The sequence below is a fragment of the Passer montanus genome, unplaced genomic scaffold (genome assembly GCF_014805655.1).
Source record: "Passer montanus isolate IOZ18808 unplaced genomic scaffold, ASM1480565v1 scaffold67, whole genome shotgun sequence".
NCBI classification, from domain to species: domain Eukaryota; kingdom Metazoa; phylum Chordata; class Aves; order Passeriformes; family Passeridae; genus Passer; species Passer montanus.
In genome coordinates, this window is record NW_024371815.1 from 2,931,376 (window position 1) to 2,951,903 (window position 20,528).

At 38.4% G+C, this 20,528-nt stretch overlaps 1 protein-coding gene across 8 annotated transcripts in view; it reads right to left on the reverse strand.

The window, feature by feature from the left end:
• Positions 1-20,528, reverse strand: part of ABLIM2 (actin binding LIM protein family member 2) — a 130,460-nt gene that overhangs the window by 31,724 nt on the left and 78,208 nt on the right. For 3 of the 8 annotated variants that reach the window (XM_039728836.1, XM_039728833.1, XM_039728834.1), the window contains exons 7-12: positions 18,859-18,946; positions 16,182-16,240; positions 13,134-13,211; positions 8,450-8,596; positions 3,820-3,940; positions 2,028-2,126 (exon numbers count right to left, since the gene is read on the reverse strand). In XM_039728836.1, the coding sequence (XP_039584770.1) occupies positions 2,028-2,126; positions 3,820-3,940; positions 8,450-8,596; positions 13,134-13,211; positions 16,182-16,240; positions 18,859-18,946 (592 nt within the window). The remainder of the gene's footprint in view (positions 1-2,027; positions 2,127-3,819; positions 3,941-8,449; positions 8,597-13,133; positions 13,212-16,181; positions 16,241-18,858; positions 18,947-20,528) is intronic. The other 5 variants (XM_039728839.1, XM_039728837.1, XM_039728841.1 and 2 more) reach the window with 3 other exon arrangements.

Consider the following 20,528-nt stretch of genomic DNA (forward strand, 5'->3'; position numbering starts at 1 on the left):
AGATCAAAAGGAAGATTTTGCTTGTCTTAATTTCCCTAGAGTAGTAATGTATCTGTCTACTGGAAGTGTAAAGGAATCTCTTTTATGACATATGTGGAGTGCTGGTTTTAAAAAGATTACTTCTAGTATAGTAAAGCAGTGTATTATTTTTGGATCTTATAATTAAAAAAAAAAAGAAGCAGGATTTCACTTAAAACTGAAGTGGCAGCATTAAGGTTGGTCTGGATACAAACCAACTATTGCTACAATCCCACACTTCCAACACCACACTAACCACTTTGAAGAGAATAAAAGAGCACATCCACACCATCAAAAGGCTCCTTAAGATAAGGAAAAAAACCACATTCTGGAACTCTGAATTTAGAGACCTTTAAGAGGATGAAGCAAATCTTCTGACTCATTTTGGACAGAGACATTAATTCAATGTAAACCAGTGAAGAATCTATTCAACCTTGGCAGGGCTCAGGCTTACCTATTTAGGAAAATTATAAAAAGGTTCACCTGCCTCACAGGAACACTGTGAGGCACTGTATGGTACTGCCTGCAAAATATTTTAGCCCCTTGACAAAAAAAGTGCCTCAGAATTTCAAAATATTATAATTTTGATCACATTACTAATAATTATTTGGGGACAAGGAGCTCCCACTTGATGATTCCTTCATCCAAACAGCAGCACTTAATAACTGCTGCTGCCCTGAAAAACAGCAGGTAGCACTGAGCAGAAATTCAATGGCACAGGAGTGCTGCCAAGCAGCTGCCAACAGGACTGGGAAAGAGCTTTCCATACACTGAAATCGTGTGCTGCAGCACACCAAAGAAGTTTCTCTTAGTACAGCAGGATGGATAATACCATCCGAAATGAGAGGACAGATACAAAACCAGTTCAAGCAGTGCCTCAGAGAATACCAGGGACTGTGCCAGCCTTTCAAGAAATGTGTGGGAGGCTGACTGCTTCTGGTCGTGGAAAGAAGCTTTGCAGGTAGCCTCTAAAACAACAAACAGTTTAACCTCATCAGCTCTTTCCTCCAAAATTGTCTCTCAAGGGTCATATTTTGATGTTTCAAGCTTGATTCTGTTCCTGTTTATCCCAGTGAAATTCAGCTGACTTTGAGCAGCATCAGGGCCCAAAAAAGATGCATTAGTTATTGTTCCAAAGGCAATGAGTAGCTGCTACTCACTTGAATGTGCAAGTCTGTCTCCTGCAGAGGGTCATTCCCTTTTCTTTACTGGTTACAACCTCAAGAACAACAGTTTCACTTTATTAGTCAGAGAGTATATGAGAGTCAAGGAACAGGCACTGAAAGTGTTTGCCATTCATGTGGCCTCACAGTTCATACTGTTACTAGAGAAGACAGAGTCAGGGGAAGACAAATGTGGTAGGTGAATGCCTTCTCTCTCAGACATTTAACCAACTGACTAAGAAAAAGCCTTTGCCTCGAAGGTTCTTGGCACTGTCTCATCCACAACATGGAGGTTGCTAGAAGTTAATATCCACTGCAAAAAAAAAAACTAATGGCAAGGAGAACAGATTCAGTTACTGTTTTATGAGCTATAGCACAGCTTAATTGAGAGTCAGTGCAGCTGCACTGATGTAACCAGCTGTCATAATTTTTGGCAATGCTACAAATAATATGAAGAATAGCTAAATGTAGGTTGGAAGTTTAGATAACTGATCATCCTATGTTGTATCAAATGTGTAAGCTTGTTACACTATTTAGCATCACCAAAAAGGCTAAAGGTATTTTAGAACAGACTTTTAAATATTTCCCTTACTCAAGTTTCATTATAAAAGCTAATTCCTTCCCTCTATCCCTTTGAAAAACACTGAACACTCACTGAAAAAGCAAAAATAAAACACCCCATACCCACTCAGTTTGTAAAACTTACACAGTACATCAAGGAAGCATTTGCACAAAATTAAGACAAATTTTATCCAAGTGGAAGCCATGCTTGCACAGACATAAAAGTGAAACACAGCTGAATAAATCTACATTATCACAGCACGGTTTTGCATTCCTGGACCTTACCTTTGAAGAAAGGGATGTAATGATGTCTGAATGTAGATGTAAGGCTTGGGTGTTGGGGCAGGGAGATGCAGCTACTGGTACCAAGACTGTGAGTACCAGCTGGGGGCAACAGAGAGTAAGTGAAAATAAACTATTTAGTTCACTTACTGAAAGCCACAAATTACAATGCCATCCTTTTTTTTCAGGAACATTTTCCTCCTGATGCTTAGAAAACATACAGTTTACATTTAAGTCTTCCTCTTTCTCTGGTTATTTCTAAAAACATGCCAGTGGCCATGCCATGGGGTCGGCCAAGGGACAGGGGCTTTCCACAGACAGAAAGGGCATCACCCAAAATGCTGTAAGGCATCAGAAAATATTCCAGAAAAGGCACCACAAAAGGCATGGCTGCACTCAGGGGAAAAACTGCATATTAAAAAGCTGCAAGAGGGAATGAGAAATGCTCATCATGGATCCAATGAAATGAAATGGGAAGAGCCTAGTCTCTGCAGAGAACTGTGCCACGGTGGGTCCAGTTCTCACTGTTGGTGCTGCACACTGGTGGGATTTAGCTCACAGTGCACCAGGGCACTCGGGTGATGGCTAATTTAAATACTTGGAGAAACATCCTGAAGTTATTTGAGCTCTGAAAGTTACATATGTGATTAAGTACCTTGAAAAATACTCTCAAGTCATCTCTGCTTTGCTGCAATAATGTGCTGATAACACAGTTTAGAGGATTAGTGGCAATTATTAAAAATTGTGATTACAAAGATTATCTTCTAAATTTTAAAGCATTCAATTTTATTTGGAATTCCTTTTGCCTTTCCTCCTTGCTTTAACATTGTGCTACTAAGATGAGGTGTGACAGCTACCAGACCTTCAGCAGAGATTAATTCACTCTAATAGATTTCTTTATACTCCATCTCATTTCCATTTGTGTAGTACAAATATTCAATTCCTGTAAAAACTGTTTCTGTTACCTCTAAAATCTTCATTTCCCCTGGAAAGATTAAGAACTTGCATATTTCCAAACTAGTTTAGAATTATAATGTATCCCCAATGGAATTAAAAGACAACCAAAAAACAAATATAAATGCTCTGTGTTCTTCACCTAAATGATGGAGTAGAGAAAACATACAATTAATTTTGAGCAACTTCACTGATTATTTCCAAGGATAAAACCCTGTACAGAGCCTGAATATAAATGGGGTTTTGCAAAGCATTTCCATGCAAAGGTCAAAATGAGATGATCCCTCCTGTCTGTGTGACAAGAGCACCAACACAGCTGCCACCAGAGCCCAAAGCTGCAAAAACCCCCTGTAAACTTCTCAACTAAAGCAACTTGGCCTTCAAAATTCAGCCATCAGAATTAGTCATTCTTCCAGCTCTTGCACAGTGGAGATGGGACAAGAACCATGACCCTGTGGTACAAGAACGTAACACAAGGTCACTCAATCACCCTCCTGGCTTTGTGTGCATTCACTGCTACTGTGCCACACCTTGGAAGAACTGTGGATTGACTGTGTATCTTCAGGCAGGATGAGACCAAGATTAAGTCCCTTAAACCCTCCTATCTTGTGTCTACACAGAATCAATTTTTCGTAAATGCCTGGTTTTGTTTTCTTAGATGCACATTCCTGAAGCACTTGTTTCCTTTCTCCCCATGGAACTCACTTTTCACCATAAATAAATCCCTTCAAGGCACTGCTATTCCACCTTAAACCCCTGACTGCTGGAGGCAGTTCTACTTACAACATAACACAAAGTAATGGAAAAATCCAGAGAATAGGAAAGGCTGCTTTTTGATTACCTGGTCTGCTGTAATGCTGAGGAGAATGGGAGGTGGGGGTGTATCGACCATAGCCCAGGGAGCCAGCAGAGCTAGGACTTGATGTCCTGTACTGCTTGAAAGATCTGTCATCTTGGTCACCCTTAGAGGAAGAGAGGAAACACATGTTATTAGGGAAGGGAAGCAACTTCTCAAACAGGCAGAATATGCCAGTTCATGTGTTTCTGTGCTGTGTAGATGGGAGTCAATGCTGTCCTAAGAGGCCATGCAATCCTAATGAAACGAGGTGACTTTCAGCACCTCCACCTGCAGAGTGACTGAAAGAGCTCTGACAAGTACCAGAGAATGGTCATGTTGCCAGAAAAGTCAGCACAGACATAAATTTAAAATTAGAATTTAATTTGAAAACAGCTGTAAAAGTGTTGCTTCAGGACAGTGTAACTTCCTGAACAAATGAAAGTGGGTGGAAGATGAGCTCAGGTCAGCATGACAGTACTATGGTACTTTGTACCCATATGAATAGATGCATAATGGTTGCAGACAACACAAACATCAGCATTTGCTGGTTTCACTACACCATGAAACTGATAGTGTATAAATTGCCCAGTGTGCCACCCTGTAACATGGTCATTACCCTAAGAAACCCAATATTGACACATCAGCATTAATACTGCACAGTTGTGCAGAGCCATTCATACAATCCAATTCCCACTGAACCCTTGGCTTCAACCAGTCAAAACCATGCACACACCCTCCAAGCCTCTGATTTTCAACAGCTAGTTAAACTGCAACTGCAGTCTGCAAGTAGGGTCTTCTTAACAGTAAAAGCACTACTGAGTGAAATAGATGGGGAAGTGACTTTGTGTAAACTTGCTGTAAAACAAAATTCAAATTTCCCCTTAAGACATGTGAGAATTGGCTTAAGTTCATGTTAGAACAAATCAATGTAACCTTTCCTTTATGGAAAGTCATACTCAAAAAAATGCTTCCCCTCTCCTGTTCCAGTAGAAAAGCATGAATATATCCTACACTGTATGAAGTGTCACTCACTTATCAGGAATATGTGGATGCCTTTAGGAATCTGTGTGATTCCCACTGGATCATTTATCATTTAAGCAAACCATATATCCTATTAGGCCTACCATCATCTCCCAAATTCCTATCAGAACAATTTAATTATATCCATACATTCATCTTTAGATTAATTTGGCTCCTATGGGACTATCCTTGACTCTACAGAGATGTAGAGATGTACAATATTCTCACATCATCAGGTTTATCCTGTGGACAAGATATGCTCTGTCCCTTCAACGTCACCCCAGACCTACCAGCTACATTTTCAAAAATGGAAAATCAGCTTGGAACAGTGGTCAGCAGCATTATTGCTTTAACATCAAGCTCAGAAGTAGTTTTACAGAAAGCAAAGAACAACTGATGCCGCCTTCCCAAGCGTGCAGTGTTCTGCAGGCACTGTGCCACCAACTCCTCTCAACATCCAGCTCGAGATGTTTCCTTCCCACTGCACCTACATTGTGTAATACCCACTCTAACCTTTGAGGAGAGAATTACAAGCAGCACTGCAATGGCTCCACAAAGTTTTGTAATGACATTTAAATATCATATGGGTGTCAGCTAATGGTCTGTCATGTGTCCAATTGTTTGACGCGGTGGAACTCTCCTCTAGCAAAAAATCCCTGCAACAAAACTGGTGACAAGTTTACAGATGATGATGCCCAAGCACCTGATCACAGATTGCTCAAAAAGAGACAGCAAGCACAGAGAAGCTGGATAACATGGGAATGAGTATACACAAATCATGGCAGTCCCAACCTCCACACCAGTATCTCTTCTGGAACTTAATATTGGCAGTTGGTAACTAAATTTAAAGGATATTGTTATAATATTACAAAACATCAAGTTTTCATTTGTTTCAGACCTTACCTTTGTGTACCTTTTGTCTCTGCAAGGAACAGTCAACCTAGTCCATGTCACCAAATATTACAGGAAGCATGCTTTTATTTCTATATTATCAAATAAATTACATCTCTACTGGTTAAATTCTCTGCTAAGCAGTTCTTAAAGTCCTTAATTCTCCATGATTACCAAAATTTTGCTGTACATGAAATTGGGATAATGGAGAAATTAGCCAGAGCCCTGATATATAATTGAGTTACTATCTCGGAAAATACATTAAATGCTTTCACTGTTTCCAAAGTGATGTTTCTTGAAACAATGACTAACTTAATTAATGCACATCAAAATACACAGACCTAGAAGTTCAGGTATGTGCAAATGATTTAAAAGTAGGTGCACACAAATAGTACAAGTAGTTCAACTATTTGTGGAATAAAAAAATGAGAAGAACAAAAGAAGAGAAATCTATGCTGAGCACTAATTTGAATCAGCTCACACTGGCAGCTTTAAATGTGAACATAAATCATATTTCCCAATATAATTTATTCAGTAGAGCTTGAAGAAGTGACCACCATACAACCTTTATTTTGGAAAGCAGAAACATGGATGACAGTGGAGACAGATGCATACAGATGACAGTCCAGAAGCAGAGCATGTATTGAACACAAGTAACACTCTGAAAATCATGAATTATAAACCCCATGCACTGTAGAGCCAAGGGGTGAACCCCACACTTCAGACACTGCTGGTTATTAATATGACCAGGTTTATGCATCACAAAATGGGTCAGAATAGGAGAACAAAGGCACTGGGGATTACCTCAGTAGGTGTTGGAGAGAGCAACTGAGGTGACTGCAAACAGCAACACACAACAAATTAGTGATACAAATTCATGCATGATGTTACTTGTGAGAAGAATTACTCTTAAAATATCACTATCCATGTATAACACATGATACAGTTAGGAAAAACACCTGTCAATTAAGTTAGGGCATTTTTTTATTATCTGCTTTGAATTAAGTACATAAGGACTAATATATAAATAATTTCATATTTGTCTTTGAGTGATTTCTCTATACAAAATCCTGGGGTCTGGTGAGACCAGTCCTGGTCACAGAGAAAGGCAATAGGGAACTCTCAGTTAAAGCAACTGCCTGAAACTACACACAAGCCCTAATTAAATCTGCATTGAAGGACCTCCAAAATCAGCACTAGAACTGACCATTTTAAGGGAAAGAAAAATACCTGCACTATTTATTTTCAATTAAACATCATGTAATTTGACAATCTGCTGCTCATTTTCCTTTCCAAATCAAACAATGTTTGGTTAGTTGAGCAAATAGACTGAAAGTATTGCAGCTGCAGGTAAGAAGCCAGGATGCTGAAATTTGGGAAACAGAATTTTTTTTCCCCCCTGGTAATATCAAGGATAATAAATTAATATTTCCTGGTTGAAGCACCAGGAAATATATTGGATTGCAAACACAGTCCATGTTTGGTCTGTGCACTTCTGCCAAGCCTGGATGTCACCAGGCACTTGAGGAGGGCCACAACCATTATCAGCACCAACAAATTCTGACATAGAAAGGAAGTGATTTTGACCCACAGGTTCAGGGTGAGGCAGCAGCTTTCGATTTTGTGAAATCAGAAACCTGAATACCATCTAAACCCTTCACCAAATACAATTTAATTATTTTTGAATACTTTACAATGGAGCTATCATGGTTCAGCACTGTGCAGAGAGGGCTTGGAAGAAAGCCTGCAAAACCTAACATATGCACTGCACTTCACCTGACAGTGGTACTGAGACCTCAGTGGTGTTGATTAAGTGAAAAGGTGCAAGTGATAGCATGATTAAGGCTATTATAAATATCATGGCCATTAAATATAGCATTTATTTCTGCCCATTCACTGACATCTGGGGAAAACAAAGCAGACTTCCATGCTAGACTGTATGTATATTGTTCATATCTAGCATATTGTAAAGGTTTAATGTTTAATTTGTAAAAATTTAGCTAAAATTATAAAAGCAATCAGAAAGTCAAATGAAACGCAGGTATGTTCAGAGAAGAAAAGCTAACTTGCATGACAGGAGTTATATACAAGTACGTTTTACAAAGCCCAGAATTAGTATTAGTTATTAGTATGTTAGTATTGTGTTAAATTAGATTTCATTAGCACAAACTGTATCATATTAGCTCTGCATATGAAAACGCTGAAGTGCATGCATGACATGAGGATGAAGTCAAGTAAGGGACAGTTGAAAGAAATTTGTACACAGGAAAGTGATACCATTGTTTTGTTACCAAAATAACATGGTACACTTCGACTGAAAAAAAAAAAAATAATGAAAAACATTTGGCTTTGCTTCTCATTTTTGCATTATAATTAGCAATGGCTCCTGTTTCCTACCACACGCAGAACTACTCCCATGGAAAAACATTTTAATTACATGCCATCTCTTTAAAAAATGATCACAGAAAGCAATGTTTTAATTTCTACAAACTAAAAAATGAAATCAACAGAAATTAACATCTTGGGTTTGGTTGTTGTTCCCTTTTTTTTTTAAGTCATTGGGAATGAAAGGATGACATGACTCAATTAAAATTAACTAGAGCTACAAAAGTTACATTTAAAAAAAAATCATTATGCAGATGTTAATAGTCTTTGGCAACATGTTCAATGATGCACATAAAACCTGAAACTCAGAGTAAAAAAGATACCCATGTTTCAGTACCTCCCCGTAACTATGCCTGTCATCTGAAGAGTAACTGATATATGGAGAATAGGAGATCATATCTGGGCGGTCAATGTTATAGATGGCTTTATTTTTAGGAAGAGCAGCCAAGTCCCTGTAGTCAAGAATTTCATCTCCAAGCTTTGCCTAAGAAAAGGAGGAAAGAAAGCAGTGAGAATAAGAAAGAGTATGAGCAGGATGCAATCAGACAAGGAAAGATAAATGTAGGCAGAAAAGTCATAATCATCATAAACCACTTTTTGGGCTTATGAACACTTAAATCTCTTGTATTTACTACACAAAACTAAATATTACTGCTGTTTTCTTTTATATACTGTTGCCTTCTACCATGTCACTGTCATTTGGCCAACAGCAGTAGCATGGTATCATTCCAATTCCCTGGTTATACCCCACTTACTCTTGGATGCACAAACACATATACGGAACAGATATTGTAGTCTTTTTCAGGCAAAACACACTGAATTTTGAAGTGGTTTTGGTGTGCAGAATTCCCCTGCTGTAAGCAGTAGTGAATAATGAAATATGCATTTCCAGATGCTGAAAAGCATTAATCAGCTCTTTGATCTTTCCCATGCAGTTGTGTCCCACAGCTTCACCTCCATTCCTGACTGTGTAAACAGCCCTTAATTATGGGTCACAAACCAGCAGATGATGGATTTGCACCGTGGAGGAAGATCACAGATGTCACTAAAGCAAATTTCAAATCCTCTTATGAGACTCACACAACCAACAGCGAGAAGGGACCCTGTGCTGGTCCCTGTTATCCTCCTAACACACATATTCCAAAAGAGTAACTTATTACCAAGCTGCAGCATTTGCACAGATTATCCTTAGGATAATTGCACCAAAACTGTATCCAGCACATACTATGGTGTAGATATGATGAGAAGTTGGCCACGATGAGAGTGGGGAAATGGGCAGCATAATGGTCTCATTCCCACTTCAAGTTTTGCAGAAGGATAAGCTCTTTGTTGGCAACAAAATGATGAGTGAATCTTGCTGTGCTCTGAAAATCTCAGTGTGATCAGCTATAAAACTGTAATAATGTTTTCCACATGCAAAAATACAAAAGTATCCAGGATTTATGTGTGCAGTAATTCTGTTTTTTCTTAGTATGAGCTAAGAAAAGTTCAATAGATTTTCCAGGGGAGTTTTCTAACATCTTAATAATCCAGGAAAAATTTAATCTGACAACTTCCAGTTACCCCTTTTTCTAAAATAATACATGAATTTCTGTAAAAATAAACTGCATAAAAAAAGGAAGATTATTCTTAAATAAGAAAGTAGAACCAAGGTGCCAAAACCATCACATATTCCCATCCTCAAAACTAATGAAAAAATGTGTTTTAACCTAGTATGTGATCCTTCAGCAATCTACAGATCTCACTTTGCAGCTCCTGCAAGAAGCTAAAGAGCAATGAAATAGCCCCTCCCTGCTGAGAAAGCAGCAGAGAGCTCTGAGGCAGAGACAGGTAATGCAAAGGTAAAGAATCTGTCTGTCCCATCTGTCCCAGAAATACTTTGGGCAGCATTAAATGTACAAGGAAGGCAAAAGAGGCTGTGATTTCAGTTAAGGTATCGAGGTTTTTGGCCATTATTCTAGTGAACCCAAAGTAGTTCAGAATTAGGGATATTTAAATGTGAATTACAGTCATTTTGGCTCTCCATCTAGATGTGCAACTCCCCATTAGATTTCAAATCTGTCAGAGGAGTAAAACTTGTTACGTAATTCCTTTCAGTTTAGATATAACAATATGGGCAAATTTGGATGAAGACACATCTTAGGGATACAGCTGCTTTCTAAACACTCAATTCTTCAAACATTGAGTCTACACTGTATATTTATTTTATTTGTTTCACCTACATTCAATTATGTGAATGGAGTTCAAATCAGCTCAGGAAAGCTCAAATTACAGCTGAGAGGCTTCAAGCCATTTCTTCAGTAATTTGGTATTTAGGGTTCTGGTAAAACCATGCTGTAAGTACAGAGTATCTGTTTCATTTGGACTATGTAATTTTACAAACGTATAATTGTGAATCTCATCTGTATAAAAATATAGTGTGATTTCTATTTCTTGTATGAGAGCACATATAACACAGCTATGTAAACTAATGTATGCCTTCCAGTCGGATATATTAGGCTGGAGCACCTAATTCTGCCTTAATAAAATTAAGCAAAGTATAAAGAAGGACTTTTATTTAAACCTTATTTAATGGCATAATTTAGAAATTAACAAATTTTTAATTAGGAACTCCGAGGGGCTATCAGCACTAGGGGAAATTTCAGTCTGGATATAATGAAGTAATCCCTACAGGTCATGCAAAGATGCCCATTACCTTCAAAAGGCACTGGCCTGTGCCCTCTCTCAGTGCAAGAAGACACCAGAATCTGTTATCAGGAGATGAAGAAGAAGTGGTATGGCTTTAGTGCACCATCTGTATGATGCACATTCACATTTCTGTCAAAAAACCCTTTTTTCACCTTTCCCTATGTGACCAGGCCACCATGGCCCAGCAGCACAGCTGCCCTGAGATGGGCTGGTGCCCACAATGATGTTCAGCACTGCTCTGGCTCGATGGCTTTGGAAGTGCAGGCACCACAAACTCACAGTTCCTAAGATGGAATTGTTTTCTCTAAACTTTTTTGTCCACGAAATACTCCACAGAGCTCTCCAGATGGTAAGGTATGATTTTACTCTAGCTATCCAGCAATCTACTCTAGGTTTAATGATTGCATCTATGCTACTGCTGAAAGCTGCTGCCCTGTGTGCAACATCCCACCCTGTTCTGCCTTCTACACTAGAATCAGCTTTTTTTTTTCTTTTTTTTTTTTCCCTCTTTGGTTGTCTGGAGGTTTTTCCCGAGTTATTCTTTAGCTCAGTCTGGCCTCAAATTTGACTGCATATCTCTGTGTACACACCAGTATTAGCAGCAAAGAGGGGATGGGAAGGCACAGACAGAGAGGGACAGGGCCACGTGTGGGTGGGACCTTCCTTTCAGTGGCAGCAAGAATTTAGGTTTGGCAAAAACAACCACAAAAGCACACAAGACAGATCTTGAGCATATCTGCATGTCATAACTCTCCTGTAACAGAAAACACATGTAAAAACAGATAGCCAAGGGACCATTGTGATAATATAGAAGTCAGTAATGTGTTTTTAATTCTTTTTACTTTCCTGTTTGTGAAAACCAAAATAGGATTTATTCAATCAATCAAAATCAAGTTTTGACAATTAAGCAGGGAGAGATGGGACAGATAGAACAAGAACTTGCACTCCTCTGGAGAATCTTTTTTTCTGACTGACTCATATTGCTAGACAACTTTATTCTTTCCCAGTCCCATCTGTATATTACAGTAAAAAACATCAGGGTTGTGTGCTGATTTAATGATAGCCTTTAAAAACAAACAAATAAACAAAACTAGAAAAGGAGAATGGAGGCTCATCCTTGACTTTTAACAGCCAGTGAAGCATGTTAAAATTGTAACACAAACATCAATAAAAACAGTACCACCCTGCAGTTAGACAAATGCCTTTAAAAACATATAAATCTTAGGAGAATTCTCATGCTTAAAAACACAATGAGATGGTGTCTGCCTGGAAAAAAAGAGTTCATCTGGCCAAAGAAAGTGCTTACATGATAATAGGCTCCCAGCACAATGAACTGTCTTCACAATGCCATTTCTTGTCTGGTAATATACCACTGGTATTCAGCAGCACTCCGAATCACTGAAGGGGCACTTGTTCCACTGCAAGTTCCATCTTACTCAGATAAAGTGCATATTGTATTCAAAATAACTTTTATTTCAGGAAAAAAAGACAAATATGTATCCAAAGCACTCTTTTGCTTTCTCGATGTAGGAGATAAAAGTCCTTAATATTTTTATGATAACCTCTCTGGAAGTCAACTGCATCTCCAGCAAGTTTCTCACTATATGGCTCTAACTGATGAGGATGACCTGCATACCTGAAGGATACTTGGCCAGGAGAAAGAAAAGCCCTGGAAATGCTGAAGCCCTGCAAGAGATATCTGTATGTTGAATTTTTTATCTGTTGCTGGTAGCCTTGGGAATTTGGCCATGAACACTACACTACAGCAATTTTGATCTTGTATTGAAAAAAAAAATTGTAAGATTTTATTGCACTTGTTATTTTAAATGCTCTCAATGAGCTTTCCAGAGTGCTTCATAAACCATAAACACATCAAAGGTCCTCTGAGTGAGGGACTGGCATTTGGTAGGGGCAGAGTCCTGCAATCACATACATGAGTGTTTCCATAAACAATTAGATGCAGGCTCAGGAGCTCAATTTAAACAAGTTGTGTTCAAATCCAAGCTTGTAATCTACCTGTGGGCTGTACTGTTTACTTAAACTTTTCTTTTCAGAAAGAACTGTGGTATTCTGCATGCTTTGGTGTAAGCTAGCTCTAGTGCTAGTGTAAGTGCTACAAATACACCACAAAATAGAGGAGGAAAATGCCAGAATTCTGTTACAGCAAATGCAGTAGTCAAATAATTTAAACTTGAGAAAATAATTCAATTTTAGAGAAATCACCAACTGCAGTGATTTAGAGGCGCTAAATTTCGATATAACACATTAAATTGTAGGAGGAAAAATGAGGTTTTCCCCATCCCACAGAACAAATTTCACTGGGAAATACTCACATAGATCACACGGCTTGGGGAACCTGATGTACTTGAAGCAGGTACAGAAATAATACTCTCAGAGGAAGTCCTAATTTCCTATGGCAGGAGAAGTGAAACAGATAGGAAATACAGGAGAGTCAATGATAATATAACAGTTATTTCAAAAAAAGCATACAAGACATTTAATTCAATCTCTACCACTCAAAAACGACATATTATAGAGAGCTCAAAACATGGAGTTAAAAATAAAAGAACATGTGCAGACAAACAATTTACCATTTTAAAAATACAGGAATTGTTTTACACATGGCTTTCTTATCCCTTCTTCAGAACAAAATGGCCCAGAGCATTTCTGGGGTGCCAGGACAGCCACTGGGCACTATCAGAGACAGTTACAAGACAATACAGTGGCAACATTTTCACTCCAAGGTTATGCCATCAAACTATTCTACATTGTGACTGAAACATGTCACACTGCCACGCCATTCACTCACACCCAACATAACATGGAAAAGGACCTGGGAAATGATAATTTAAGATAGACAGTCTAATTAAACACCTCTTCTGCATGATTAAAGCACTTTTCAGTTTTCCAGAACTTGTGTAAATGACATGAAAGTGTCCCTGATACACTGATGTCATGTACAAACCATATTTCTCTTTCATGAGGTCCCTACAGGACATTCAATGCAGAAGAGAAAAAAAAAAAAACCTTTAGAAAATTATGTTATTCCAATGTTTTGAACCCTGTTAAAGACAAACAACAGTTTTGGATAAAGCTCAGGCTTCCCAGATAAAGCTTCAGAGCTTCTCTCTGTGTCCTGAGCATGGTCATGGGCATCTGGCTCAAGGCAGCCACACTTGAGCAGAGGGCTTGGACAAGATGACCTCGAGAGGCTCCCTTCAAGCTCTGGGTCTTTCCAAGGGCAGACAAGAGGTGAGTCCTCTTTTTCTTGGGAGAGCCCAATCATGGCATTCCCTTGGCACCAAGGGCACTGGAGTTCCCAGCATGAGCCTTGCACATTTCCAGGAACCTCTCTGAACTGCCCAAGTGGAAACCAGTAGCAGGTGATGTTCTTCAAGGGCCTGTACAGGGAGCAGTGATGCTTAATATCCTCCTCCATGGCCCAGGCAGTGGGACTGAGCACATCCTTGGCAAACCTACAGATGACAGCCAGCCCTGTGGTGGGGACAACATGCTGGAGGGAAGGGATGCCATCCACAGGCATCATCATAAGCTTGGGGAGTGAAATTTATTAATTTCATTAATTCAACAAGGCCAATGCAAGGTCCTGCACCTGGGTCAGAGCAATCTCCAGTATCACCTCCACAAACTGGGTGGTGAAGGGAGAAGGAGGACTTGGAGGATACTGGTGGCGAAAGAATTGGGTATGAGACATCCCACATCTCACACATGTTCTTTATTCTCTTCATGATCCATTGCCCCTTTCAGCATGCCCATCCATGCCTGCTCCACAGCATCTCCCAGCTTTTACAATAAAACCTCACACCTTTGTTGACTCTATTGCCTCTGTTAGTTCATTTTCTGTACTACACATTTTTCTTTCTTCTTCCACCTACCTCTTTTCCCTATATGCCTTTTTAGAAACCTTATTTTCCCTTGCTGCTTTGATTTCTCCTGTCTTTTCCAGTGTCCTCCCTTCTGCTTAAAATCTCACTCTCCCATCATCTTTCTTTATGCTGTCACTCTCTTTCACAACTTCTTTTTTCCCTCCACTCCATCTCCAAAGTTTTTGAGCATGCTGCCACTTTCTCCTTTTGCCTTTGCCACCTACTTTAATTACATGCTGTTCATATATCTATATATAGGCAGATAACTTAAAAACAACAAACTGCAAGGTCGAACAGTAAATTTCTCAAGGAGTAGATCTCATTCCAGACTTTACAAGTTATGTTGAAAAGTTCATTTTTACTCTCTTAAAAATGGCATCCTTCCTTCTGGTTTCATTTTTTCAATAATGAACATAAAGATCAGAAAAATAGGAAAAACTCCAGGAAAAAGAAAAACTGCTAGGTTTGGGAAAATTATTTGATATTCAGAGCTTGTCATAAACAACACCAAGCAATCACTTCCCAAACACATGGGTACAAAAACTACAGCCAAAATCCTTTAGGGTAAAGCCCAAACTTTTTTTTTTTTCCCCAAGCTGTAATTTAGTTAAGTTGGACTTTCTGACACACCAGATTTAACAATCTTTTTATGGATGCTGTCTGCTGTTCTGACTTGTCCCATGTGCCTTCCTCCAAGCCTTGAACCAAAGCAGAGCTTTTTTGAACAGGGATACCAAGGGTATCACTTGGAGCATCAGAGAACATCAGAAGTGAAAAACCCACACTTGGCCTCTACAGTAAATGAGACAGTTGTAATTCATTCCCACCACCTAAGAAGGATCATTAATTCTTCATGTCCTAGGGACAGCTTATTTATCTGCTAATCTTCTGCCAGAATTCCCCCCTTTTCCCCTTGCACACAGAGAGGTGCACAATCATCAAACTTAAGGAAGTACTTAAAGCCAGAGATTAAATTAAATTGTGGCTGGCTTGCCAACATTTTAGAAACAAATAATAAAACAGAAACTGCAAGGAAACTTTTTTTTTGTAAAAACAAATAAAGTGAAAGTCTTCTGATCTTTTAAGTTCAGAGCCACATGAGAAGAGGTCATGAACTGATAACATCATAATCAGACAGAAGTTAAAAAGTAACTTTTTTTCTTCTTGTTCATATTTTCAAATTTTTACTTATTCAGCTTATATATATATATATATACACATAAATATATATAAAACTCTTAGGTCAACATTATGCTTTATCTATAGCTTTAATCACTGATTAAAAGCAAAGTATTTATATTACATGATTACATTTCATTAGCCAACTGGATTCCCATCATTTAAAATTTAAAATTACAGTAGTGAAAACTTTCCAAACCCTTACATCTATGCCTACTCCTGCAAAAAAAAAAAAAAAAAAAAAAAAAAAAGGATAGAGAACAACAAATAACATGGCAATAAAATAACACTGGATAAAAACCAGAGGTTTTTTACCTTGTTTTTTTCTTCAGCCTTTGCAGCCTGTCTACAAACTGGATGCCAAATGGATGTTCCTAAAAAGTAAATTTAAAGTTCTTCTTAATTTAGTTCCACAAGAATAACCTTCAAAAAGTTGAAAATAAGAACCTTAATAAACCCTCCTATAAGGTTTTATAAGACATAGGTTACTGACCACTTCCCCTGCTAGTGCAGGGGTTCTTTTAGAGGTCAAGATGACAGCCTCTCAATCCCAGTGAGCCTCATCACAGACATTTAAAGACTTCAGAAAGCTACATGTACTCAATATGGGAGATCAACATCAAAACCTGAGTTCTAAGAAGCGTAATGTGGAATCTCTGGAGCCCCACCAGTCCAACCTCCTGCTCACGGAGGTCCCATTACAGCAGGCAGGGATGTGTCCAGCTGGGCTTTGCCTCTGTTTCATGGTAACCTTTATATATAGTTAGAATTTCCTACATTCCTGTAATACATATTCTTGCAGTAGTCAGGCTTGGCTCATACACAGCAGCACACCGTGGTGGGATGGAATTGTACACAGCATTGTGCCATGTAACCCCAGCTGAAAATCCAGTCTGTCTATCATTTATTCATTGTTTTGATCTTCAAATTCCCACATGTTTGTCTCTTGTAAGTCAGCTACTAAGGAACTGCATAAACTCAGGGGCATGTCCATCGTGCAGGAAGCAGGAGATACCAAATGAACCAATTCTCTATTGCATACAGATATTGAAATGAGGATCTTGGCAAGATGTAAGTAAACAATGAGTGTGAGACAGAAACTTGAATAGGTTTGCACCAGTCACAAAGGAAATAATTATTTCAAAAAGTTGAACATGATGTTTAAAATAGTGTTCAGTAGAAGTGGAATGTGTAAAATGATATAAAATAAAATAGTTATTTGCAAGTCTTAATAGTAAGAAGAAACCTTTATGTTTATGCCAGTCTGAGCTCAGACACGCCACAGATTAAAGCTCCAGAGGTAAACAATGTGAGTGCACTACAACTTCTGCCTGACTAAACTGGAATCTGAGAACCTTTGCACAATAAATACTTAATGTTTATACTGGGTGGAGAGTATCAAGGAGAGTTATTGGAAATGCTTTGTTTTCACAGCAGTTTGATAGTTTTCTAACTAGTGGATTTTGGAAACAAGATAGAAACAGTCTATTTCCCAGAAGACAGATGGAGATCATTAGAATTTATTTCACAAAATAACCCAGTTGAACCCAGACTCTTGCAGTAAGAGTACCTATAAATATAGACCAGATAAATTATGTTTACTAAGTTACTGGGGGTTTTTTGTTACTGAACTACTAAGACACATTTTTATAGCACCTTTAAATTTAATGCTAAGTTATCATCCACTTACAAGTGGATTTGAGCTTGCCTCATTTGTCCCATAAATTGCTTCAAATGATCCCAATGGATTTAAGAAGTAATTACTTCTTAAATCCATTGGGATAATTTGAAGACCACTCCTGTCTATAGCCAAGCAACACTGTCAACTTTTCACACTGAAGAAAAAAAGTCCTTTCACCCAAAAACTGCCTGTTGGATGACCACTGAAGATTTCTGCTAAGGAATATGCAGCACCTAAAATAACTTTAAAGTAGTTTATTAAGAGGATGAAGAACACATTATAAAACCCTGGGCTCCAATATTTTTTTTTAAATTATTTAATAGGTTAGGTAATCCAAATAACTGATCATTGATCTTTCATGGTGTTAACACCAGTTTCTAATGGAAACTGCTCTCCAGTGAAGACAAAAAAGGTATGACAGTAAGCTGGTGTAAACATTCCATGCATCAGAAAATACAATAAAATGGATCCAAATTAAGAGAACCTGAGCATACCTTGCTATTATTTGAAATAATAATCAGAACACAACCAAACAAATATCCACCCTTAAAACAAAGGGAACTTAAAATGAAGACTGATTTGCAAACAAGTTTCAGAAGGTTTGAAATCTAGAAACAAATTTGTAGTTTGATGTACTTTTTTAAAGCATTGATTTCATATGGGATTTTAGCACAGCTAAGATCCTTTTCAAGTGGAAGAACTGCAGCATTTTCTGTCTCCTGAGGGAAAATTCATGAGCACAGACAAGTATCACTATGTCCTTTAATGAGTTAGTTCTTGTTGCAAACCAAAGTGACAATAACATTGTCATTTAAAATAAAGTACTAAACCATAATTAGATCTTACTGAGACCACTGCTGTGTTCTAAATAAAGTCTAACTTTTCCAGCTTAAGGAAAAATTTCAAAGTACACTTCTAGAAAACCATGGACAATTGAAAAGCTGTACACACAAATTTGGGCAGGCATGTGATTTTAGGATAATACACCAGCCTTGCAGCTCCCACATCCTACTGAGCTTCTGTTTTCCTTTGAAAAGATACTGCCAGTCAAAGACATACAAAAGCCTTTATTTTCTCTGGTGTTTTCCACTGTATTTAACTCTGTAAGCAGTTTTCTTTGATCAGTTTAGTAGATCTAGAAGTTGTTACATATGAAGGATTTCAGCTCATATTTATGTTAAACTACTTTTTTCCCATTGCATACTTTATTGCACAAGTCCCTTCTGCAAAACTGAATTTCTCCTGTGCAAGCCTATGGTGTGGGCAAGAGAGCCAAGTGTGACTGCTTCATTTTTTGTTTGTTTGATTTACCTTGAAGATACATTTCTTCTCCTTCTGCAAACATCTGATTGCACCTGACACATCGTGCGCAGGTTGGGTGATAATGCTTTTCTCCTGCCTGTTCAGGAAGAAGGTACAGATGATTAATATTGATCAGTTTAGCAGTTTTTCTCTCATTCTCTTGAATAAGAATAATTTAATTAGTTAATGGCAATCAGTTCAACAGTCTCCTACAACCACAATGCTGATTTGTCATTCTAGACAATTCATGCTTTGAAACGTAATTATGGTCTTGCCTACACAAGGCAAAAAAAAAAGTTTATGTGCAGAAGTTAAGTCTCTGAATTTACAGGACAGAAACAAATTTATTCAGTGACCACATTTTCCCTGTAAAGCAAGTGCAGGGTAGCCTAGGACTTACCTGCATGAGGAATTTGGGAGGTTATAACCTTGAGCACAGATTTGAAACTCGTATGTTTACCATGCACCAACTGAATACATAATCTTAATGCTGAGCAAAAACCATTATGTGCAAGGAATGTTTGTAGCTGCTATGAAAGTGTCTTGCAGGTAACTTGTACTAAAGAGTTCCTTGAGGAATGAGTGTAGCCTGCCTATAGGACAGTGAGTCCAGAGCAGGCACTTTTGGGTATTGTGCCCTCACACCCTCACACGGACAAGCCAAGAGTTTTGCCATCTGTTCAGAGATTAATCCACATAATTTAATACCAGTGTTTTCATTGACTGGAATGAGAACAGGAGCCCTCAATTTGCTCAGTACTGCTCAGTAACTTACCAATTTTTATATATTTAAATTCTCAATTACCTGCAGTGTTGGCTTGAGCCAGTGATAAAAATAGTACTCCTGGAGTTGTGCTGTGCTGAGTGAACAACATGGGCCAGTCCCTCAAACTGCACTCCCACCCCACCTTTCAGATGGCACCCACAAAACAGAGTTCAAAGTCCCAAAGACAGCTCTTGCACATGCTCTTCCCACTCCTCACTCTTCAAAATCCCTACGGAACTGAAAGCCAGATCTTGGCATCTCCTTTCTCCTCTTTGACCCCACACTCTTCCATGCTAGAGAGAATTGCCCATGGTTTAAATGGCTTAAGGTCAATGGCATTTCCACTAGGAACAAAAGCCAGGAGACCAAGTAACTCTACAGCTTAGAGCTGAAGTAAACTGGGTTTAATTTAAGATTAAGCTAAGCCTGACTTTAGAGCAAATTCTCCTTAAGTTAAAAAATGCAAATTTTGGTCCGTGTCTCATAATCTGCTTAACTGAAAAACATAGAAAGTGCTACTAGGATTGTGGATGCCTTTAAGAAACTACTACCAACTATTGTCCCACTGCCTTCAGCATGTAAATAGGGTCTCACAGCACTGCACATCCCCTTCCATCAATCTAGAAATTTAGCCCAGTTACTATGAAGGTGACTTTTCCAACTCTTTCTTATTCACTGAATTTCAAAGCTTTCAGAGGCATTTTCATTAAAGAATGGAATCTATGTGGGGGCTATTTTGCCATTCACAGTACCAATAATAGGAATGCAGAAAATCTAGGTTAAAGAATCTCTGTCTTTACTGCATCAGTGTTAACTTGATTCACTCCTGAAAATCTGCTGCAGCATTTCAGATTGGCAATAAAGACCAACACATCACATCAGAATTGCCATTTTGAAAACAGCTCTGCTCCAG